This window comes from Podarcis muralis, chromosome 1 (genome assembly GCF_964188315.1).
Source record: "Podarcis muralis chromosome 1, rPodMur119.hap1.1, whole genome shotgun sequence".
NCBI lineage: Eukaryota > Metazoa > Chordata > Lepidosauria > Squamata > Lacertidae > Podarcis > Podarcis muralis.
The window spans coordinates 21,122,515-21,146,734 of record NC_135655.1 but is presented as its reverse complement, the minus strand read 5'-3'; the positions used below and the strand labels follow the sequence as shown (position 1 = coordinate 21,146,734).

General features: G+C 43.4%; 1 protein-coding gene and 1 pseudogene across 2 annotated transcripts; both read right to left on the bottom strand.

Annotated features, from left to right (window-relative positions):
* Positions 1 to 2,266: 2,266 nt before the first annotated feature.
* LOC114585601 (serpin A3-3-like) lies at positions 2,267 to 8,146 on the bottom strand (annotated as a pseudogene). The gene is made up of 6 exons (XR_013391860.1): positions 7,801 to 8,146; positions 6,919 to 7,067; positions 5,596 to 5,853; positions 5,070 to 5,343; positions 4,296 to 4,443; positions 2,267 to 3,109 (listed from the first exon to the last, which is right to left on the bottom strand). The product of XR_013391860.1 is annotated as a serpin A3-3-like (transcript).
* An 8,825-nt stretch (positions 8,147 to 16,971) lies between these two features.
* On the bottom strand, positions 16,972 to 22,174 carry LOC114585593 (serine protease inhibitor A3M-like). Its single transcript, XM_028708403.2, has 4 exons — positions 21,694 to 22,174; positions 19,630 to 19,900; positions 19,281 to 19,431; positions 16,972 to 17,178 (listed from the first exon to the last, which is right to left on the bottom strand). The coding sequence occupies exons 1-4, from the start codon at positions 22,073 to 22,075 to the stop codon at positions 16,972 to 16,974; spliced, it is 1,011 nt and encodes a 336-aa protein (XP_028564236.2). The 5' UTR covers positions 22,076 to 22,174.
* Between the last annotated feature and the right edge of the window lie 2,046 nt (positions 22,175 to 24,220).

Here is a 24,220-nt window from a genome sequence, read left to right as displayed (position 1 = left end):
CTCCTACACAGATCCCTTTATCGGGGTACCCTATTTGGGGAAGGTGAGGTGAGGGTACAAATGCCCCCTCCAGCCAAGACCAAGGTTACCCAGTGCCTAAACCACCAAACATGTGATGATTGCTATGATGTAGACAAAACCCTCAGGCCATAGCCAATTTGCCTGAAAGGCAATTTCCTACACAGCCCTGAATACCGGGGGAGCTCAGGTTAAGTACTTAATTCGTTCCGGAGATCCATACTTAACCTGAAACTGTTCTTAACCTGAACTTTAGCTAATGGGGCCTCCTGCTGCTGCTGCGCTGCCGGAGCCCGATTTCTGTTCTCATCCTGAAGCAAAGTTCTTAACCTAAAGCACTATTTCTGGGTTTCAGGGTCTGTAACCTGAAGCGTATGTAACCTAAGGTACCACTGTACGGCTCCCGCAAGAGCCGTGTGCTCTTTAAAGGGAGCGCGGCTCTTGGGGGCTTTTCTGGGAGGTGGGGGCCGTGTGCTCTGTCCATTTTCCGACCTCCCACAAAAGCCTGGGATAGCTCCCCGCTGCCCTGTGGAGGCTTTGCGTGGCTAAGCCAAAACCTAGATCAGCCAGCAGGATCGCAGCTGTCCTGACTTCTTGCCTGGCCGCACGCAGCCTCTCCTGGGCAAGGGGAGCCTTCATCCCCTGCCCGGGAGAGGCTGCGCATGGCTAAGGCTCCCCCAAGAGCAGCGCTCCCTTTAAAGAGCGCGAGGAGTGTGTGTGCAGCTCTTGGGGGCTTTTCCCCCGGAGGAAGAAGGGCAGCCCTTCTCCCTCCTCGGGGAAAATCCCTGAAGAGCCGCACACATGCTCCATGCGGCTCTTTAAAGGGAGCGCTGAGCAGAGCCTCCCGCCTGCATTTGCTCCATAAGACGCACAAACATTTCCCCTTACTTTTTAGGAGGGGAAAAGTGCATCTTATAGAATGAAAAACACGGCAATTGGCTCTTTTGATTGCATTATGATTTGGTATTGTAGTAATGTGGCCTGTGATCAGGACAAGACAGGAGGTGTGTCTGCTTTTAAAGGAGGTTTCTTTCTGGCTACCGAAAAGAATAAGGACCAACTGAATAAAGAGCGTGACTTCGATCCAGTCCAAGAAACTGTTAGATGTGCTTTCAAAAACGTATCTTCTCAAATGTGTGTATATAACGAAGTTGACAACTATGTAACTGAATATGTGAAAACTGTAAATATCCCTAAGGGTATTAGATTGCCATTTCCCTTTACACTGTTGCAATACTCTTAGCGCTAAGAAAAAACATAAAGCGGTCAGACAGGAAAATAAGGAAAGACAGTTTATTTAACAGTTTATTTAAATCTTCAGATAACTGGGGCATATGCCCGAGGTGATCTTTATGCAAACATGCAAGGACACCCAGGGGGTGGCCAGACATGCCAAGGAGTCAGGAACCGGTAGCACTTCCAGCAGTTCCGTTCCTGTCAAAAGCCAGAGGACAAACATCAGCGCCCCACAACCCCACCTAGGAAAAACTTTATACAACAATCTGCATTCATGTCCAAGAAAGAACTTGCTCCCCTAATAATAGTTTTTAGTATTAAGAAACGGCCCCTGCAAATAAGGGCAGCCAGGAGAAAAAACTCAACGGGAGACAAGCGATCTGCCTAAAGGCAAGGTAGACTGGGGGTTCAAAACAGCTTCCTTAAATGACCTGTCAAGCACGGACCAATGAACACAACCAAACAGCGCCATCTTGTGTTTACTACACTGGTACTGCAGTGTCCTAGACAGCATCTTGAGAAGTAGAGACGTCACCTTGCCAACAAAGGTCCGTATAGTTAAAGCCATGGTTTTCCCAGTAGTGATGTATGGAAGTGAGAGCTGGACCATAAAGAAGGCTGATCGCCGAAGAATTGATGCTTTTGAATTATGGTGCTGGAGAAGACTCTTGAGAGTCCCATGGACTGCAAGAAGATCAAACCTATCCATTCTGAAGGAAATCAGCCCTGAGTGCTCACTGGAACGACAGATCATGAAGCTGAGGCTCCAGTACTTTGGCCACCTCATGAGAAGAGAAGACTCCCTGGAGAAGACACTGATGCTGGGAAAGATGGAGGGCACAAGGAGAAGGGGGCGACAGAGGACGAGATGGTTGGATAGTGTTTTCGAGGTTACCAGCATGAGTTTGACCAAACTGTGGGAGGTAGTGGAGGACAGAGGTGCCTGGCGTGCTCTGGTCCATGGGGTCACGAAGAGTCGGACACGACTAAACGACTAAACAACAACACTGCAGTGTCATCCCATATGCTCCCTTCATTGATCCACTATGTCAAAGAGCAATTGATTAGCGTAACTGAATTCCTACAATGTATCCACTGTAATTAATTACTTCCTGTCTATAAGGGCCTTCTCCAATTGAGCAAACTTTCAAAATATTCTTATAAATTGACCGTTCCACGGATCTTCACCCTTCCAATTTAAGTCTGCTAAGGGGAAAGATGGCTACCAAAGGGGAGGGCTTGAGATGTGAACCTGGCAACCATGACCCCCAAAGCAGGAGATCACGTACTCAGCGAGCTTTGCCCAAGAGATAATATCAGACCCAGGTGTCAGACAGGTAGCCATCTCAAGAACAAAGACGGACTACCCAAGAAGGAATTTGGGTCTTGACTAAACAAAGAGACTGTGATTAACCTGACTGGGAGGGTCAGGAAACTGTAAATATCCCCTTTGTCTTCATCTATAGGTGTCTGGTGAAGGTCATGAGGAGGGAAGGGGCAGTCTCTCCATACTCAGGTTACTGCCACCAAACCTCCCCTTGTGTGATGAATCTATGATGTAGTAATGATGTACTTTTAGAGGTGTGCATATGTAATTTAGAAACTTATAAAAGTTTCGGTCCTCTTTTGTTTGAGGTCTTGCCTGTCTCTCTGTTGGATTGGGTAGGACCCTGCCATAGCAGTTGTTTTCTATCAAAATAAAGGTCAGGCTTCACAGCTGCTTCACTTTAAGTTACTTTGGTTGTCGTCTAGTTTATTTCTCTCCGACCGCAGGAACCATCTAGTATCTTGCAGGCCCATCGTGTCTCTTAAGGACCCAGGTCGGTTTCGTTCTGTTTTTTCCTGCTGTATTGGACTGTTATTAATGAAAAATTAATAAAAATTATTTACAAAAAAATACACCAGTACAACAAAGTACTCCCAGCAGGATGAAGTAGGTGAAAAAGAGGAGTCCCAGGCAAATTAGGCAAATTAAGGTAAAAAACTACATGAAAATGGATGGATAAAAACTCCACGAAAATATGCTGGAAATGTAAAGATAATGACGGCACCTTTTTGCATATGTGGTGGATTTGTAGAAGAGCAAAAGACTTCTGGGAGATGATGTATAATGAGTTTTTAAAACTATTTAAGATAACATTTCATAAAAAACCAGAAGCCTTTTTGCTCGGAATAGTGGGGGAAGAGATACCAAAGAACCTAAAGAGATTGTTTAAGTGTGCTACCATGGCCACCAGAATGCTGTTTGCCCAAAAATGGAAAGAAGAAGGTACACCAATGAAGGAAGAATGGATAGACTATGCCGAAATGGCAAAATTTACCGTGAGGATTAGGCAACAAGACGAGAAATTTTTTCCACAAGATTGGAAAAAAATTATAGAATATGTTATAGAACGCTGTAAATATGTTAAAACATTAGCAGGGTTGTAACATTTATGATGGGTTAAATTTGGACAATCTATTCATAAATAAGATTTGAAATTTATAGAGAAAAAATAATGATATGCAAGATGACGATTGATTGAAATTGGAAGCCATGGGAGGAAGTCAGACAAGACGAATTTGGTGCATAATTATTTTCCTTTGTATAAGAACAAGCATGAAGGGGGCCTCCCAGCCTGTTCACAGGTCCTTATATGATCAGTGAAAACAGTTGGTCCTGGCAAGTACTAACCACTCTCAGTCTTAACCTGATAACTGCTACTTGTCCAGATTTTAATTTGTCTGAATTAATTTTAGGATGTATTTTAATTAATTGATGCCTGTTTTTATGTATGCTGTGTTATTTATATGATATTAGCCGGGGCTTAAGGGTTTCTCCACCAGTTCTGTTAGAAGACCTGGGGCTTTTCCTCAACTGGCATCAAACAGTTTGTGGTGCCTCTTCATCAGCACAGCTGGAATACCAAGTATTTTTTGGCTCCTCCTCTTCGTGGGAGATGGGATTGTGGTGCAAGCACTCTAAAACATTTGACTCAAAGTGTAGGGTGAAATAAAATAAAGAGCCTTTGGATCAACGTGATTGATTTTGAGAAGCCTACCTTGGAAACCTTCAGATCAGGGTTCCCAGTAAATCCAGAGAGGTCTGCTCTGTTTGTGAATACGTCAGTAATACCCATTTTTCTTAATAGTCCTTTGACAGAATAGCTGCCGGAGATTGAAAACTTTGGAAGAAATAGATGTATTCTCCTGTTGAAAGAGGAATCAGAGGCTGGTGAGGTACACTTTGAGAAAAATGCATAAGGCAAATAATGGAAATTTACAATATGGCTAGATTAAAAGGGGCTGTCAATTATTGCTAAAAGCACAAGATTAAAAAAAATAGTAGCTAATGACCACAATAAATAGATTTTTATAACAATGGGGTTATATCCAGTGCTCGTCCTACTCAGAGCAGACCCCTTGAAATTAATAGGCAAGACTAAAATATCTCCATTAATTTTAATGGATGTGCTCTGAGCAGGACTACAATTAGATAAAGCTGAAAGAATGTATTAAGATCTCTATATATGCACACATAGGATCATAGAATTGTAGAGTTGGGATGGACGTTGAGGTTCATCTATTCCAAACCCCTGCAATCCAGGACTATGCAGCTGTCTCATACAGGGATCAAACCTGCAATTGTGGATCCAGAATTGGCCTCCACAATCACTTTGCGGACTCATTGTTAAAACCGTGTATATGGAAGAAAATCTTACTCGGCTATGAGTGATCGCCAAAGAAGAAGCTTGGCATTATCAGCACTGTGCTATAACCAATGGCATTGATATATTCAAGTGCAACACTCTTTCCATGACTGCATGCTCACTTACCGTGGTTTCAGTGAATTCATCCATTTTAACAAAACGTCTTCATTAAGAGCATTTTCCAACTGCTCCATTTGCCCTTGTTTGTCAGGAAGAATAAATAATGCTGAAGCATTGCCCTTGTAGTGAAGCTTCACAACCTTACAGGACAAATCCTCATCTTGGTAAAACTCAAGCCAGCTGGCTTTTCACATCATAGGGACTGCCACTGTTGTTTGTTCATCCACAAAGAAGTCATTTTCTTTTGTCTTCTGAGAATCAAAAGGTTTTTCCTAAAAGGCTTATGGAAAGAACAACAACAGCATACAGGTCATTGGAGACAGAGAGCAGGAGGAAGAGAGCCAAAATAAGACCATGCTTAAGGTAAAAAGCCGTTTCACAAACTCTAAAAGGAATATGAATTTTTGGAACAATAGCAACTATTTTTTTTTCATTTCTGGAAATTCAATCTTAGGTCTTCCTACTGGATTTTAGTGCAGGAATAAGCAAAAAGAACTTTCAACAGTGTATAAAACAAGTCCTCATGACTTACCTTTCAAGAAGATATAATTTACAAGAACCATTACAGCCTCTTGTAAACATTAGCTAATTTCCCATCAGTTTTCTTTTCAATGTAGCTATTGATTTGACTTTCAGCTTCCTCAGGATTTTTGAGATTAGTTGGCAAGACTTCTGTCTCATAAAAAGTTTTTGCATCATCCAAGAACTTGTCTAGGAGTTGCACTTGGTCAACTGTGAATAAGGCATTCCCAATGCTCAAGTGGATTTCACCATCGGGGTTGCTTAGCATCTGGAAGAGATGGCGGAAACCTTCATGTATTTCCTGCTCACTGATATCTGACTGGTTAAAGCCAAGTCCTGACAAAAGCTCACTCAGAGTGGTGGTTCCAGCTCCCAGTGACACCATGGCAAACGCAGTGGAAATGCTCAAGGTGAAAAGAAAATGTTATCGTGAGGAGTTTCGGAAACAAGCTGGTGGTATAATCTAAAGGCAAACCCAGTATTTCCCGGGGCTATCTTCAAAGAGGGTAGATCACTGCCATGGTCTTCCTGGCATTCAAAAGTATAGCCATAGACATAGACATCTCAAGCCAAAGAAGGCCCATAACAGAAAGCAGAAACTGTGGCCTCGAATCAATGCTGCCAGAACAATCATCCCTGAACTTTGCGATTGCATCTCTGAGTCCTTCATACAAGCTCAACTGAACTGCCCCAGGGATATTGTTGAAGCAAGGTGGAACCCTGTGGTTCCTATTTTCTGTTGCCTCTCAGGCTGTATTTGGTGACACTTTCATATTGTCACAAAATGAAAAAGAAAGATTGGGTGCATGTTCCATCTCACCATTTCAGTGACTGAAACTGGTGTTGAATGTACATAGACAGAAAGACATGGTATTTTCAGGCCCTCGAGTAAGCGGCTGACCCAACATGAAACTGTTCCCTGTTTGGGAGACAGAGGGGAGTGATTGTTTTATCCCAGGTGAGAGCTAAGATGAGGGTAAAGTCCAGTATTTTTATATTACGGGTGTTGAATTGTCTCCCACTTGGCTCATAGGCCGATAGCATTAGTATATAAACATGTGTAAACTGTGTCTTCTGCCAAATGTTTTTGGCATTTGTGTTTTGCCCTACAGTGCTTTGGCTTCCTTGGAATGTTGTTACGGTAAGTGATCCTGCAGATTTATCACCTAGGACTATTCCTTTAGGGTATCATAAACATTTTCACCCTCATCCCTAATGGATGATTTATTCTGAACCAGGCACTCTTCAGATCCTGCACACTTTCCCCCGGCAATCATTTTAAACTGTCTTTTCCCATTCAGGTTCAGACAGAGCCCATCCCTTTTGTACAGACCTGGGTTTTCTGGAAGTGTTCCCAAGTGCCGCTTGGTACTTGATGCTTGATTGTTTGGGCTGAGATTCCGAGACTCCCGTCTTGCTTGAACAGCAGGTTTTTTTTTCAGTTGCTTTCAATTTATAACTCCGGATAGCATCTCCCTCCTCCTGCAGCAGCCAATTAGATCAGAACAGCTAACTAGCCACAGCAGCAACCATTAAGTTCATGAGGTCATTATTTGGAAGGGGGAAAAATAGATGTGGCCTAACTACTGAGCTGTGTAAGAAGAGGGAAATGTTGCTTTTTCATAAATAGAATAAATAAATAGGAGCCTCCTGCAGCCAATCAGAAGCTGCACTTTGAAAGTCAAACTTTTCAACTTCTGGAACAAATTCTGTTTGACTTCCAAGGCACGACTGTATGCTTTTCTTGATTTGGACACTGTTCTTCTGTTGATTCAACCTAGAATAGCATTAGCTCCCCCCCCCCCCCCCCGCTTCAGCACACTTTTCCTAGTGGTCTATGAAGACCCCTAGTTCTTTTTCACATATACTACAGGCAAGCCAGGTGTTCCTATCTTATTTTTTTGCAGCTCTTTCTTCCTGCCTAAGTACAGAACCTGAAATCTATCTTTATTACAATTCACTTGGTTAGTTTGGGCTGAGCACTCCAATCTGTTAGGGAAATCTTGAATGCCCATTATATCTTCAGTGACATTAGCTCCCCCTACCAGATTGGAACCATCTGAAGATTTGATTAGCATCCCCCTCAATCCCTTCATCCAGGCCATTTATAAAAATGTTGAGCAACAATGAACCCAGAAAAGAATCCTGTGGCACTCCACTTGTACTTTCCCCCCAAGATGATTTGGAATATTGTGTACGGTTCTGGCTGCCTCACCTCAAAATGGATACTGCAGAGGCAGAACAGGTTCAGAAATGACGAAGAGCAGCTCCTGTATGAAGAAAAATTGCAGCATGTGGGACTTTTTTGTTTAGAGAAAAGGCGAGTGAGAAACTGAATGGGGAAGGTTCAGGACCCATAAAAGAAAGGACTTCTTCTCTCAGCACACAGTTCAACTATGGAACTTGCTCCCTCAAGAGGCAGTAAAGAACACCAACTTGGATGGCCTTAAAATAGGATTAGAAAAATTCATGGAGGAGAGGGCTGTCAATAGCCACCAACCAAGATGGCTATGCTTTGCCTTCACTTTCAGAGGCAGTATGCTTCTGAATACAAGTTGTTTGAACCCAAGAGGGAAGAGTACTCTTGTGCTTGCTTACAGTGGTGCCTCGCAAGACGAAAATAATCCGTTAGCTATTAGCGGCTTAGCGGCCATTAAAGGCTTAGCGGCTTAGCGGCTAAAAGGCTATTAGCGGCTTAGCGGCTTAGAAAAGGGGGGGGAGCGGAAAAAATCGCAACACTCGCAAGACGTTTTCGTCTTGCGAAGCAAGCCCATAGGGAAATTCGTCTTGCGAAGCAGTTCAAAAACGGAAAACCCTTTCGTCTAGCGGGTTTTCCGTCTTGCGAGGCATTCGTCTTGCGGGGCACCACTGTATTTGCAAGAGGCTGAGAAAAGGATGCTGAGAAAAGGATGCTGTGCTAGATAGCCACTAATTTCTGATCTGAAACCAACCGTTTTCTTGATCACTGAATATATAAATTAAATTGCAAGGGTAGACCTGGGTCCAAGTTAAAGGTTTCATCGTTTGGATCAGTTTGAAAGGAACTGAAAACTCGTTTCTGTTCTAAAGATTTTTATTTTATTTTATTTGCTTTTCCAGAGGGACTGCTACTCTGCACATCCTCCCTTTAATCCCACTGAATTGTAACACATTGTCCGTTCCACTGATAAGATTCCCCATTCCCAGGGGGCTCCACTGTCCTAAATCCCAGGATCAAACTTCAACTCACTGGAATTGGATGCAGCTGCATAGCTGAGTCGAGCCCATGTAGACATGGTCATCTGGATCCAATCGGATCAGAACAGGTAGCTAACCTCCAACTACCACTGCAGCAGCCAATTAGAGCAGGACATGTTTGTAACGAAAAGAATAAGTAAACAAGCCCTGATCTAATTGGTTCCAGCAGCAGCAAAACGTGGAAGAACTGTAGGCTGAAGCTCAGAGACTGGGTGGGGTGCAACAATACAGTGCTGCCACCCCATCCGCCATCTCCCCGGGCCAATCCAGAAAGCTACTGTGTTCAACGACCTCAGAGAGGTCAAGGAGAGCCAACAAGGTCACGCTCTGCACCCCCTCCCACTGCCATCTCTCTTCCAACTGGGCAGCCAAGGCAGTTTTGGTGCTATGGCCAAGCTGGAAGGCAGATGGGAATGGATGTGATAAATATTCAATAAACACACAAGATGTAACTGGCTGTACTTTTGAATAAATAAGGTATACTATTCATTGTATGAACCTTATTCATGAACTGACTAGAGAATGAACTGATCCGCTGGGTCTTCTGCTTTTTCCGTTGAACTTTATGAGACTTCCGTTGAAATCTACAATTTGATACAATGAATGTTGTTGTTGTTGTTGTTTAGTCGTTTAGTCGTGTCCAACTCTTCGTGACCCCATGGACCAGAGCACACCAGGTACTCCTATCTTCCACTGCCTCCCACAGTTTAGTCAAACTCATGCTGGTAGCTTCAAGAACACTGTCCAACCATCTCGTCCTTTGTCGTCCCCTTCTCCTTGTGCCCTCCATCTTTCCCAACATCAGGGTCAATGAATAGTATACCTTATTTATTCAAAAGTACAGCCAGTTACGTCTTGTGTGTTTATTGAGTACGTTTCATGTAACCATATGTTTGTTGTTGTTGTTTTGGAAATGGATGTGACGCATGTCTGAAGCCCCCACTATTGATTGAAATTATTTGAATACTAGGTTCTGCTCTCTCAAGGTTAAATTAAGCATAATTCATAGCTGGAGAAAAGGCCAGATGCCTCAATTGGCTGCCAAGGAGGCAAACATTGCTCATTGCTGAAGGTACCTAACTAAATTAGGAGAAGGGGGAAACTACCGTAGATACATCGAGGATATAGGGTCGTGTGGAACTCTACTAAGTTGATATACTGGTATAATAGGCTGGCACAAGAGTAGGGAAAAGTGGAACTAATGGACAGTGAAACTAGCAGAACAAACAGAACAAGCGTTAGAGGCACAGTATGCACGCTTGCAATCTAAATGGGCACAGAACACATATAGGAAGATGAGATAAGCATGGAGGGTAGAGCATCTGATAAGTATTCATCAGAACACGGAAATGTTACAGCTTCAATGCTCTCAGCAAGATCAGGACGCATAACTGGGATGAGTTTATGGTGGGAAGGTCAATTGAATTCTAGGTGGATGTAGCTGTTTATGTGACCCTCAGCTTCTGCACAATAGAGAACGTCAGCTTGACATTTTAAAACATTTGGTATAATTCATGCATTTTTTTTAGAAGTTATATATATATATATATATATATATATATATATATATATATATATATGAGCTTGATAATCTGTGATCCATGCTCTCCTGTGTTTCAGGAGGAAATGATGGAAATCTCTATGTGCTCACTGACCTCAGTTTGGTTAAAGCCACGTCTTGACGAATGCTAGTTCAGTGTGGAGCAGGGCCGCCGCTGAAGCTGCCTAAGCTCTTAACGATCTACCTGTTATGAAATAATAAATAATTTTGATCATGCTAGAAAAACCAAATACATATATACCTAGGCATTACCACAATGTATACCTACTGTTTCACTAAAGGACTTTCGACTTTGTGCACTCATTTATCAAAGACGCACTGTGCCAGTGGCAGCGCTTGTCATTCACAAGGGCAGCACTTGTCAGACTCAACGAGTATAAGTGTATTGTAAAATAAATGAGCAAATAAAAAAGTTTGTTTCTTTCTCCTCCCTTCTTTCATAAACAAGAGATAAGGCGTAAGCGTGGTGTTTGACATAAGCATAATGAAAGTTAATTTGGGGGCTAAACTAAATTTGGGGGTGCTGGGCGAATCTTTGTACCCTGGCGGCACATATGCTAAAGACATCCCTGGTGTGGAGGATCAAACTGTGGCACTTTCATACCCCAATAAACAGCACAGCAAAGATGAAAACAAAACATTATTGCTGCCAGCCACTGAAACAACCTGATTGTAGAATACTCTGCCCAAGTCAATTTTACTTTGGGGTATTTTTAAGCAGGGCTCAGGTGGAAGAATTACCAAGCAGACCCTCTTCTGCTGGTCTTCAGCACGTAAGACCATCTATAGGAAGGTCTTTCAGTTGGGGCCCGAGTCATTTAGGGCTTTAAACACTAACATGAGCACCTTGGATTGGGCCCAGAAATGGCAGCCACCACAGCTGTTTTAAAACAGGGGTTTTAGAAGATCTAAATGCCTGAGGACCCTGCTCTTGCCACTTACCACCTGGCCCGGGGCGGAGTCTGAAGCCTCAAAAGGACTGCTCTGTTGCCCAGGAGGACTCCCCTGTGTGAGTGCCTGAGGGCCCTGCTCTTGCCACTCATCACCTGGCCCAGTGCGGGGCCTCACAGGCCTCACAAGGACTGCTCCTGCCACTTACTATCTGGCCCAGGGTGTGGCCTCACAAGGACGGTTGTTGCCACTGATACTGCTGCCCGGGAGGACCCGGAGGGGTGCAGAGTTCTTTTTAACATGTTTTAAAATTTTCCTTTCCCTTTAGATTTTTTATATACGGGGGTGGGATGGATGTTTGGGCGGGCTTGGGAATTTGTTTGATTTTGATGGATTTGTAATTTTTGCAGTTTTTATTTGTATTGTTTTATTGTTTTCTGGGGTTTTTTATTATTGTTTTAAGGTTTTATTGTTTTAGGCTGTGAAAGAATAACATTAATTGCCATCAATGGAGGCTAATATGAGGCTTGGGATTGCTACCGTGGAGGGGCGATGGAGGTATGGCGGTGGGGGCAGATGCTATAGGCGAAGGGGATCGAGATATGGATATGCTTGTACCCCTTCCAATCTGCGCCTCATCCCGAGGGACGAGGGTAGGGTGAGCAAGGATTACTCACCTCCGTCACTGGTGCTGTGCAATGCCAGGTCTATAGGCAACAAAACCGCCACCCTGCTAGATTTCTTTATCTCGCAGGGGGTCGACCTGGCTTGTGTGACGGAGACCTGGGTGCGCAAAGGGGACACAGTTACCTTACAAGAGATGGCACCCCCGGGTTTCTCCGTCCTCCACCAGTCGCGGACTGGTGGGCCGGGGGGGGGGGTGGCATTATTAATCTGGGAAGATTGTCATTTCAGGGCTCTCCCATTGCCATCGATCCCCGGCATTGCATGTGTTGGCCTAGTGTGGGGCTCCGAGGAGAGCTTGACTGTCTGGCTGGTGTACCGGCCACCTAGCGCACCAGCAGCCACCCTGTCAGGCCTACTGGAGGCGGTGGCTGGCTTGGCCTTGGAGTTCCCTAACCTATTGGTATTGGGGGACTTCAACATCCATGCTGATGCCACTCCCTCCTCACAGGCTCTGGACCTGGTGTCCTGCAGTTTTGTCTGTGTGCATGCAGTTGCCATCAGTAAAACTCCTAGGCTGGATCTAGACACATCAAAAAAGTGACGAAGTTTAAAGCATTGTAAATTTAAGCAGGGAAAACAGGTAGAGAAAAACAGGACTCCACATCGCCATCTGGTGGCACAATGTTATATCGTACATATTTTACATATGTGTGCATATTTGCCAATATGCACACGTATGTAAATGCATGCATTAGTGTAAGAGCAGAAATAACTGCGCAATTTTAAAAATCAGTGGCTCTCTCTTCACCTGTGGTTCTGTTGGAGGCTGCAATGGTTTCCAAATATATATATATATATATATTCCCTCCTGTGCAGGCTTCTCACAAGGCTGTTTTGGATGTTAATGAAAGAGGGACGGAGGCAGCTGCAGTCAGCTTTGGAAGTGACAAGAAAGGACCCAATGCCCCAAGTTCTGTTCTACTCAAATTTGACAGGCCGTTCTTTCTCTTCATGTGGGCACCAGAGGACTGGGTAATGCTTTTCATGGGGAAAATAGTGAACCCACTTCAAGCATGACACACCAAGGGAACATCCATTTGCTATTTCAGATCTGTAATGTGATTTATGCCTTCAAAAGGAACATAGAAAGTAAATCGCTGAATCTTAGAGAAATGCCAACGTGTTAAAAATGAAGGCTCCCTAAGGCTTTATCGACAAAGAGGGGAGCCTCAGCTGCTATTGCGAATGTGTGATGCATTTCAAACCATTAAACAAGGCACCTATACAAAATGTTCTCCCTTCCTGCTGATGATGCAGCTGTCATGTTGTTGAAACTTGTGAATTACATTCCAGCACTATTTCAGCTGTTTAGGCAACAGTTCCACTTAATTCCCGGCTGCAAAATAAATAGATAACCAGATAATGCCAGATTAGATTTAATTTCACGTACATTGACTTGAGACAATACAATAAAAGAATATATGATAAATCTTAGGGCGTGATTAGCTTGTTATTAAATATTGCTGTCTTTTTTTGTTGTCATAAAAGTTCATTAAATGAGACATCAACATCTTTAGAATGCTGAGCATTGCTACCACTTGATGTGGCTAGATAAAATATCTGTGATTAGGAAGAATCTACTTCTTAAGGTGTGGGGGTGAAGTTCCCAGTATGGAGCCATGTGTGCTTTATTTCTCATGACATGTAACCTATCCTGGCATATATGAAGATGTTTTAGGACTTTGTTTGCTGTGCTCGAACTGCAATATAAGCTTTTATTCTGAAGTTCCTCAGGGTAGACCTTCTCAACTGGCACGTTGAGTTGAGTGAGCTCTGTCCTATTACAATAGCTACAAGAAACGCTGGGTTCATAAATCTGGATGCTGGACTTGAAAACAGTTTCCTTGGTTCTGTGGTTTATTCAAAAGTTCCTCACCTGGGTAATGAACAAGGTGGTGTAGAGGTGAATTCTTACCACAGCTGGTGGCCTGTATGGGGATCCAGGTCACTCAAGGCCATCTGAATGGGACCTGGATAAGGATTTCATCAGTGCACAACACAAAATTGAGTGTTTGTGGATGAAAATCCACAGGTGGTTCAGTGGTCTTGGTGAAAAAGAGGTTTTCCCAGGACAAGCCCAGCTAGAACCCAGCAGGATGTCCAGAAATCCACCGGTGTTGAGTAGGAAGGGAGGAGTAGGAAGGGAGGAATGTAAGTGGCATGCCGTGTGAGTGAGTCTATTCTCTGACCAAGCTTCAAAACTGGGACCTTGCAGATTGGATCTGAAGGCTCCCGTTTTCACTCTGTCTCTCTGCTTCTCTGGTTTATGGCTAGCTACACTCTCCTCCGCTGCTAGAAGAAATCAGTGGGTTGCCTCCTTTAAGTGTAATTGAACTGCAGGGGGCCATTTCCTTTCTGACAGCAAGGACTGGGTCTCTCAGAGATCAAGGACCTGAATCACCACTCTTTCAGGGTGATTTGGAACAGCATGCTTCTGCCCAGTAAGGAAAGTGAATGTCCTTTGAATTTCTCTCTCCACCTTTAATCAGAGCTTGGGTTTTGTGACCGGATTGTTGCAAGATAAAAGCATGGAGTTGCATTGTTTGTATTGTGGTCAGGAAACCCTACCCCTTGTAAGTGTCCCTAGTGGATTCTAGGACAAAAAGGCAGATGAGCAGACTCAGGGAAACACACAAACCCCAGGAGGAATGGGGGGAGGGCACAGGGAAATGTGATCCCCACCCAGAAGTGTAGGAAGGTCAGGTGGTACCCGGTGCAGAATATTTCTTGTCACCCCCCCATTGATATATAAATGTGGCTTCTGGGCCCCGGATAACAAATAGGCGACTGTGGACAGATACCTAAATCTACAGGATGGATTGTGTTTTGGCTTGTGTTATTTTATTTATATTTATTGTTTATTTATTTAATAAAATTTATTTTTAAAAAACCTGCAAAGTGGTTTACCAAAACAAAAAACATATCATTTAATATCTTGACCCTGCTCCACTGAATTGAAATTTCAGCCTTCACGACATGGGAAAACGGCCAAGTAAACACCTATTTTCATGGAGGAGGGGTCAAGATATTAAATGATATGCATGAAATTTCATATAATCCCCAGTGTAGTAAGATAAGACCTTTGGAGCAGGCATTTTCAAAAAAGTTTTTTATGAACTGCCCTAGTAGGGCAGTAATTGTTCCTTGATAATTTGTCACCCCCCTCCATGATGGCACCTGGGGCAAGCTGCCTCCCTTCCTACGCCCCTGTCCCCACCCATATGATTGTAAGCTAAAGTACTGAAATAACATTGGCAGAACTGTGGGGCTATTAAAGCCCATTCTGGTGGACTCTCCTTCCTCAGAGGATTTTAAGCAGAGTTCGGATGACCATCTGTCATGTATCATCTAGTTGAGATTCCTGCATTTCGGGAGGTTGGATTAGATGACCCTCAGGATCCCTTCCAACTCTACTTTTATGTTGTTGTTTTTTTAAAAAAAAACTTTTAAAGGACTTTTGTATTTTCATGATTTAGTATTTCTTGCACTGCCATTTGGTGCCCAAGGACCTTCAGCAAAGTACGCATGTTCAATATTGACAAGAGAGGGAGAAAGACACAGCTCCTGCACATATCCATAGATTAAGTCTGGACAGTGTTCCTGTGGGAGCCTGTCCTACATCAGTTTCAAGATGGAGGGATGCTCCTTGCAGAGTAGGAGCAGTGCTTTCCTGGTTTGAATGTGTCTTAACAGGAGTAAAGCAGTTTAAGATCTTCCTCTGCTTAGCCTGTTCCAATCTCCTTTTTTGCCGTCTTGTAACCAGCATCATCCCTCACAAGAAATAATAATAATAATAATAATAATAATAATAATAATAATAATAATAATAATATATTATTTATACCCCACCCATCTGGCTGGGTTTCCCCAGCCACTTTGGGTGGCTTCCAACAAAGTATTAAAATACAATAGTCTGTTAAACATTAAAAGCTTCCCTAAAGAGGGCTGCCTTCAGATGTCTTCTAAAAGTTTGGTGGTAGTTGTTCTCTTTGACATCTCTTTGGCGGGAGGGCGTTCCACAGGGCAGGTGCCACTACCGAGAAGGCCCTCTGCCTGGTTCCCTGTAACTTGGCTTCTTGCAGTGAGGGAACCGCCAGAAGGCCATCGGCGCTAGACCTCAGTGTCTGGGCAGAACGATGGGGGTGGAGATGCTCCTTCAGGTACACTGGACTGAGCCCATTTAGGGCTTTAAAGGTCAGCACCAACACTTTGAATTGTGCTCAGAAACATACTGGGAGCTAATGTAGGTCTTTCAAGACCATTGTTATGTGGTCTCAGCAGCCACTCCCAGTCACCAGTCTAGCTACCGCATTCTGGATTAGTTGTAGCTTCCGGGTCACCTTCAAAGGTAGCCCCATGTAGAGCACATTGAAGTAGTCCAAGCAGGAGATAACTAGAGCATGCAGCACTCTGGCGAGACAGTCCACGGGCAGGTAGGGTCTCAGTCTGCATACCAGATGGAGCTGGTAAACAGCTGCCCTGGACACAGAATTGACCAGTGCCTCCATGGACAGCTGTTTAAAAAAGATTGGAAAATGTTTATTGAATATATGGGAGGGAATTGTGTACACTTGAATATATGGGGGGGGGGGGTTGTGTACACTTGAAAACGTTGCCAGCATTAAGATAAATTCAACAGTGTAAATAAGTTGTGATGGATGTAATAATGGAATACTGAATGGTTTAATTTATGTAAAATATGCAGGGATTTATGTTGTGCAAAACAAACCATGGAAAGAGAAGAAGGGAAGTCATTGATATTTTAAGGTTGTTTAAATGAATATTATTAATTGCAAAAAAGAAAATTTCATAAAAATTATATTCAAAAATGAAATAGAGACATGTTTTAAAATTATCTTTATTGTACACACAGTTTGCTGTCGATGTCATAGTTGTCCTTAAAAACAACTACTGGTTATGCTGCTTTCTTCTATCAAAGAAAGGGGGAAAGTCCTCTTTCATCACTAAGATGGCTGGTAATTGGAAGCTTCTGAATGGACCACCTAATGTTCATTTTCGAGCAGGGTTCACTACTTTCCCAAAGAAAAGCATGGGTCCATCATTTGGTGCCAATATGGTGAGAAAGAATGGCTTGTCAAATATGAGTTCAATAGGAACGGAGGGGGGTCCTAGAGATTTGAAAACAAACCGTGCAGTGGTCACTGCTGCTGCCTCACTACCTTCTTCATGTATATCCAGGACAGCCTCGTGAGTAGCCTGCACAGGAAGGAAGGAAGATACATTTTTGGAAACCATCACAGCCTGCAACATATCACAGATGAAAAGTGAAACACATTTACAATCCTCCTATCCTCATTCCAACAATCATTTCCCAGTGTTTCCCCCACCATCAAAACACAAACAAGGAAATAAACACACAAACACAGAGAATGAAAAAAAAAACCCAAAAACAAAAATGCACACAAGCACTAAGCCACTTTGAAGCCTCGGTCTGTGGAAACACTCCAGTCGTTTCATTGGAGTGCCCACCTTCCGCCCCTGCATGGTATGGGGTTTAGTTAGTTCCCTATTTGGGGTCTGAGGAGGAATATTTTGCTTCATGACTCCTTTTTTCCCCTCTACAGAATTTCATATGTTTGGGACTAATTGGTTAGGCTGCAGTTGCATTTTATTAATTGGCTGTTAGTCAGGGCAGGAAAGACAACTCAAGAGACAGTGGGGCAGATAACCGAGGCAGTACTGGGTGAAGGGAAATCTTGATCCATCTTGAGGACTGGAGAAATACCAACTAAAGAACAATGGCAAGAGAAGTTGATGAACTATGCAGAACTGGCAAAAATGACAGATAGGCTAAGAGAAAAAGACAACAGAGACTTCGAAAAAGATTGGGAACCATTCATATTATATTTGCAGAAACAAAGAAAGTCAATAGGCTTGATGGCAGGATTTAAATAAACATTCATATTATTAGCATTAGAAAATATTTAGAAGATAGTGAAATATGATGGTGTATTTCCTGTTATTTTCATGTCTTTAGGCTTGAAGTTACGTAATTAATAACTTTTTCTGTTAAGAGATAGCAAAGTGGGTGAAAGTAGAAACAAACCAGAAGCGGTTGAGGGAAGCCTTGGAGGGGAGGGAGGGAGGAATATATAGTAAATGTTAAGAATTTGAGATGTATGTAATGAATGAAAAAGAAAAAATAATTTAATTTTCTTTTAAAAAAGAAGGGAAACCTTGGTCCACCTTATGCTGCGGATAGCAGCCTACGGATAGCAGCCTGCCACCCGGCGGGCGGGGCGCCCTCAAGCAGAGCGCCCCGCCCCAGACATCCACAGCGTGGGGAGCCCTGCAGGAGTCACATGGCCAAGGTTCTCGGAACGAGGAGGAAGAATTCCTTCCGAACCTTTGTTCCAAGGCCACAAGCGCTGCCTGTAAATATGCACAGAAGAATGGAGTGACTGGGTTCTGCCTGTCTTAAAGAACTTCCAGTCTGGACTGTCTTTTGATTAGCTGCTTTATTTTGATTTTCTCCACAACACTGGGTTCTGATTCGTCTTTCAGATGTGTTGGAACTTAGTGCAGCATTTCCCTAACCCAAGCAAAATTCTCACATGCAATGCAATTAAGTCTGTGTGCATGCAGTTGCCACCAGTAAAGGTCCCAGAATAATTCATAGACTCATAGAATGGTAGACTTAGAAGGGGCATCTAGGCCAACCCCCTGCAATGCAGGAATCTCAACTAAAACATCCATGACAGGTGGCCATCCAACCTCTGCTTAAGATGCTCCAAGGAAGTCCATTCCAGTATAATATCCAGATCAAAGGAGGTGCTGGAATTTCATACCTTCAAGGATTTTAAGCAGAGGTTGGATGGCCATCAATCATGGATGCTTTGGCTGAGATTCCTGCATTGCAGGGGGTTGGACTAGATGACCCTAGGGCTCTCTTACAACTCTACAGTTCTACAATTCTACGACCCTCCTTGTTTTTATGATTGCAGGTAGTTTTCAAACTATTTTTAATGTTGTGTTTTAATGTTGTAACTCACCCTGGCACCTTAGAGTGAAGAATGGGAACTAACTAACTAACTAAATAAATAAAATTATTCTGACTGGGTCATCTCTGAGTGGTACTAACACTGCCTACGACCCTATGTACTTGGTTACTATGGAAGGAGGCAAAGAGTCTCCTGATAAGGAATGATCAGGCACTGTCTTCTTGCTACAGAGACTGGAAGAGAAGGTGGAAAGGTCCAGGGGCTGATTCTTAATGCTTCGAAGTAAATTTGTCAGTTACTTTTAAAAGCCTGATCTCATACCATAAAATACCCAAGGCATGATATTTACACACGTACTTTGGTAATCTTCAGGTCGCTACTTCCAGTAATTCCAGATAGATCAGCATTGTCGCTAAACACATCAGTAATGCCCAGCCTAGACAGCACATTGTTGAGATTATAGGATGCAGACATCGAGAATTTTGGAAGGAACAGATCAATTTCTTTCCTAAACGAGAATCAGAACATTAAATCATCAGCGATGAAGAGTTTTATAACACTCAGCAATAAACTGCATTTGCAGTGTCAGACCTTCATACCCTTAAATAGAGGCATTTTACAGTTTTAAAATAGATGCCTTCATTCCAAACTCTAATAAATACTAACTACTACAGAGACATTTAGAAACAGCAGAGAAAAGCCTTACCCCCTTTTTAAAGATGTTCTCCATTTGGACAAAGTTTCCTCCCCCATAGCATCCTCCACTTCCTTCAGTTTGCCTTCATCAGGCAGAATGAACCAGGCAGCAGCACCTCCTTTGTGAGGAAGTTCAACTACCCAGCATGACAGAGCTTCATCGTGGAAATATCTGTAATGCTCCGTGTTTTTCATCATGTCAACTTTCACAGTTTGTCTTTCGTCAATAAAAAAAAATTTTTTATGGGTTAATTTAGGGTTAAAGGGATATTTCCAGTCATCTAAAATGAAAAAGAAGAAGAAGAGGAATAATAATAATAATAATAATAATAATAATAATAATAATAATAATAATAATAATTTATTAATACCCCGCCCATCTGGCTGAGTTTCCAACCGCATATTAAAAACAATACAGAGTCAGACATTAAAAATGTCCCTAAACAGGGCCGCATTCGTTTGTCTTTTAAAAGTAAAATAGTTGTTTATTGCCTTGACATCTGCTGGGAGGGCATTCCACAGGGCAGGTGCCACTACCGAGAAGGCCCTCTGTCTGGTTCCCTGTAACCTCACTTCTCACAATGAGGGAACCGCCAGAAGCCCCCGGCGCTGGACCCCAGTGTCTGGGCTGAACGATGGGGGTGGAGATGCTCTTTCAGGTATACAGGACCGAGGCTGTTTAGGGGGCTTTAAAGGTCAACACCAACATTTGAATTGTGCTCGGAGATGTACTGGGAGCCAATGTAGGTCTTTCAAGAGTGGTGTTATGTGGTCTCGGCGGCAACTCCCAGTCACCAGTCTAGCTGCCGCATTCTGGATTACTTGTAGTTTCCAAGTCACCTTCAAGCCGCATGTAGAGTGCAGTAGTCCAAGTGGGAGATAACTAGAGCATGCACCACTCTGGCAAGACAGTCTGCGGGCAGGTAGGTTCTCAGCCTGCGTACCAGATGGAGCTGGTAAACAGATGCCCTGGACACAGAATTAACCTGCGCCTCCATGGACAGATGTGAGTCCAAAATGACTTCCAGGCTGCACACCTGGTCCTTCAGGGGCACAGTTACACCAAGCAGGATCAGGGTGTCCTCCGCACCAGGCCGCCCCCTGTCCCCCAAGAAAAGTACTTCTGTCTTGTCAGGATTCAACCTCAATCCATAAGCTGCCATCCATCCTCCCACCCCCTGCAGATACTCATACAGGACCTTCACTGTCTTCACTGGTTCTGATTTACAAGAGAGGTAGAGCTGGGTATCCTCCGCATATTGATGAACACCCAATCCAAACCCCCTGATGTTCTCTCCCAGCGGCTGCATGTAGATGTTAAAAAGCATGGGGGAGAGGACAGACCCCTGAGCCACAAGTGAGAGCCCAGGGGTCTGAACACTCACCCCCCCACACTTTCTGGACCCATGTCGAGAAGAACCCAGGAGAAAGGAGTGGAACCACTGTATAACAGTATCCCCAGCTCCTAGCCCCTCAAGACGGTCAAGAAGGATGTTAGGGTTGATGGTATCAAAAGCCGCTGAGAGATCCAGCAGAACTGGATCAGAACTGGATCAGCTGCCTGCTAGAGAATGAACCTTCAACTATGGGTATGAAAGCAGTATGTTGAATCAGGAGAGTGCAGACAAAGGAGAAGGATTGCCAAGGGTAAGTCAACCTGCTATTGATGTTTCAGAAGACAGCAAGAAATGGGAAGAGTGGGGTCCCACAGGCCAAAATGTGGACTGAGTCAAGTGGAACTGCTTCCTGTGTGTTTTAGAAGCATCCAGGGGCAGGGATCTTGATGTTGCTGGACTTCACCACCATCAGTATCAGCCAGCATGGCCAATCGTCAGGGATGGTGGGAGATGTAGCCCAAGAACATCTGGAATCCTTCAGGTTAGCCACTTCAGCCTCAACACCTGTCTTTCTCTAATTCTGCATTAAATGCTGTATGTTTTAGAACATTCAACTAAATTGTTGGTTTCACTGTAGAAATGCTTTTGTTTTGAAGGGATAAGTTATTCCTTCCAGTTTTAGCAGATTGAACAATACAAAGCATTAAATATTTGTAACTTATCTTTCTTTAACATACCTTTGAAGTAGATATAGTTCACAAGAACCATGATGGTTTTTGGATCTAAGCCTTCAACTGCTTTAGTAATTTTCCCATGAGTTTTCTTTGCCACGTAATCATTTATCTGCTCTGCAGCCGCTGAGGATTGTTCAAAGTTAAAGCTCTCTGTTTTGTACAAACTTTTGACATCCTCTGAAAACTTAGGAAGAATTTGATGTGACTGTTTTATCCACATGGCATTTCCTATGTCCATCTTAGCTCCAGGACTGTTCAGCATCTGAATGAGCTGTTTAAATCCTTTATGGACCTTGCTTGTGTCAATTGATGTCAATCCAAGTCCTTCGTAAATTTGATTTTGGGTGTTGGATTTAGCACCCATGCCAATCATTGAAAACGCCATGGAGATACTCAGAGGAGAGAAGAAGATATTTTTGCCACCCTGGAGTGAAGCTACTTGTCTGGAGAATTTAAATGCAAAGTCAGCAATGCTGGAAGCTAGCTTTTCTTGAAGTGGATCTTTATCTCCATGACCATTGTGGGCTTGAAGGACAATCAGTAACAAGGAGAAATGGATGGCGAGTTTCATTGCAATCTGAGATTTCCTAAACACACAGACACACACAAAACACCAGCATATATTAGAAGAAGAAGAAGAAGAAGAAGAAGAAGAAGAAGAAGAAGAAGAAGAAGAAGAAGAAGAGGAAAAGTTTGGATTTGATATCCCGCCTTTCACTCCCTTTAAGGAGTCTCAAAGCGGCTAACATTCTCCTTTCCCTTCCTCCCCCACAACAAACACTCTGTGAGGTGAGTGGGGCTGAGAGACTTCAAAGAAGTGTGACTAGCCCAAGGTCACCCAGCAGCTGCATGTGGAGGAGCGGAGACGTGTACCCGGTTTCCCAGATTACGAGACTACCGCTCTTAACCACTACACCACACTGGCTCTCTTTAGCACACATTAGCACTCTTCTATGGAAACCTATTCAAAGGAATTCTTTTTGTTCTAAGGTAACATTTATTGGGAATGTGTCATTCTCATTTGTTGACTGTGGCCTAGTTTTCCACAACACTAGCTCTTTTCTATAGGCTTCCTACTCTAGTTGTACGTTCTGAGTTGTACGTTATGCCAGGATTTGGATCCCTCAGACATTGGGAGCTTACTGTGCCCTTATTGGTCAGAATTACTTTGATCAAATGATTCAGTAAATGGGTATTACTTATTGTCCCTTCACACATCTGCATAACTTGCTTTGACTGCCTGGGGCTTCCTCTCGCTCATCATCCTTGCCAGTGATGCTGCCCAACATCCTCAGCAGGCTTGCCTTGCATTCTCCCTTCCCCAGTACGTACTAATGAAAGGTGTCCTAGTTTGGGGAGTGTCCTGAGCTGCTTCAGCCACTCAGGCAGGGGGTATACAGCCTCACCAGGGCCTAGTGCTCCCAGAACAGCAGCCTTTTAGAATCAGAAACTTCTGCAAGGGGGGCAAGTGGCCTGATGTTAACCTGTACGTCTCCCCTTCACACTCATTCAGCTAGCTTTCACTGCCCCTTATGGATGGTGAATTATTAACAAAGTTTTCTCAGATCCTTTTTATACATACCTGGGCTTTCCCCAAAACGTCCTGTAGTGACGCTTATTACTTTGACACTTGCTCCTTTAGGCTGAGATGTTTGCTCTTCCCTCTTGCTTGTAGAGTAAGCTCTCTTCTCCTTAGGTTACCTTCCATTTATATCCCTGGCTTGCTTCTACCTTTTGCTGCAGCAGCCAATTGGGTAAGGACACCTACCTGGTTTGTATCTGATGCTGCGCCAGCCGATAAGATCATGACTTCATGGTTTGAAAAACACAAATATGTGGTGGTTCAGTAATTCAACTGCATCCAGTTCCAATGAGCTGTAGTTAAACAGTGGGATTTAGGAAAACCTAGCCCCCAGAGTATGGGGAGTTTCGCCAGCGAAGTTCAAAGTGAATTGTCATTGAGTAGGGATTAAAGGGAGATGTCCTTCATTTCATCACTCCGGAGATTGCAAAAACCTTGAACTAAAGTGTGATTTCACTCCAGTGTAAAATCAATTGTAAAGTAGTTTGATTTCTAAAGCTTTCACGGGGAAACACATGGTGACACAAGTGGGAAAATGTAATGTGGAGGTGCTATGATGATACTCCTTAACTTAAAGAAAACAAAGAAAACAAATGAGATTATTGTGGAGTTTAGAATATGTAAATTGAATATTCAGCAACTTATTATTGAGGGGAAGTGTGTGGAACAGGTTTCGGTGTTTCGATTTCTGGGAATGGAGTTGAGAGATGACCTAACCTGGGGAGGAAACAGCAAAGACTTGATGGAGAGAGCACAGCAGAGGTTATATTTTATGAGAATCTTCTGGAAAAATAATCTCTCAAAGGACCTGTTGATGGCATTTTACCATTGTACTGTTGAGAGTGTATTAACTTATGGTCTGTGTGTGTGGTTTGGGAGCTGCATGGTCGGGGAAAAACAATGTTGTCCAGGGTTGTAAAGACTGTGGAGAGAATAATTGGGTGCACT

What these genes read in the sequence shown, in the direction of transcription:
- LOC114585593 (XM_028708403.2), bottom strand. Translation starts at nt 22,075, where the DNA reads ATGGCGTTTTCAATGATTGGCATGGGTGCTAAATCCAACACCCAAAAT. An exon ending in AGAACATCTTTAAAAAGGGG is followed by an intron (nt 19,432 to 19,629) that starts GTAAGGCTTTTC and finishes ATTCTCGTTTAG; the next exon opens with GAAAGAAATTGATCTGTTCC. An exon ending in GCGACCTGAAGATTACCAAA is followed by an intron (nt 17,179 to 19,280) that starts GTACGTGTGTAA and finishes CTTCCTGTGCAG; the next exon opens with GCTACTCACGAGGCTGTCCT.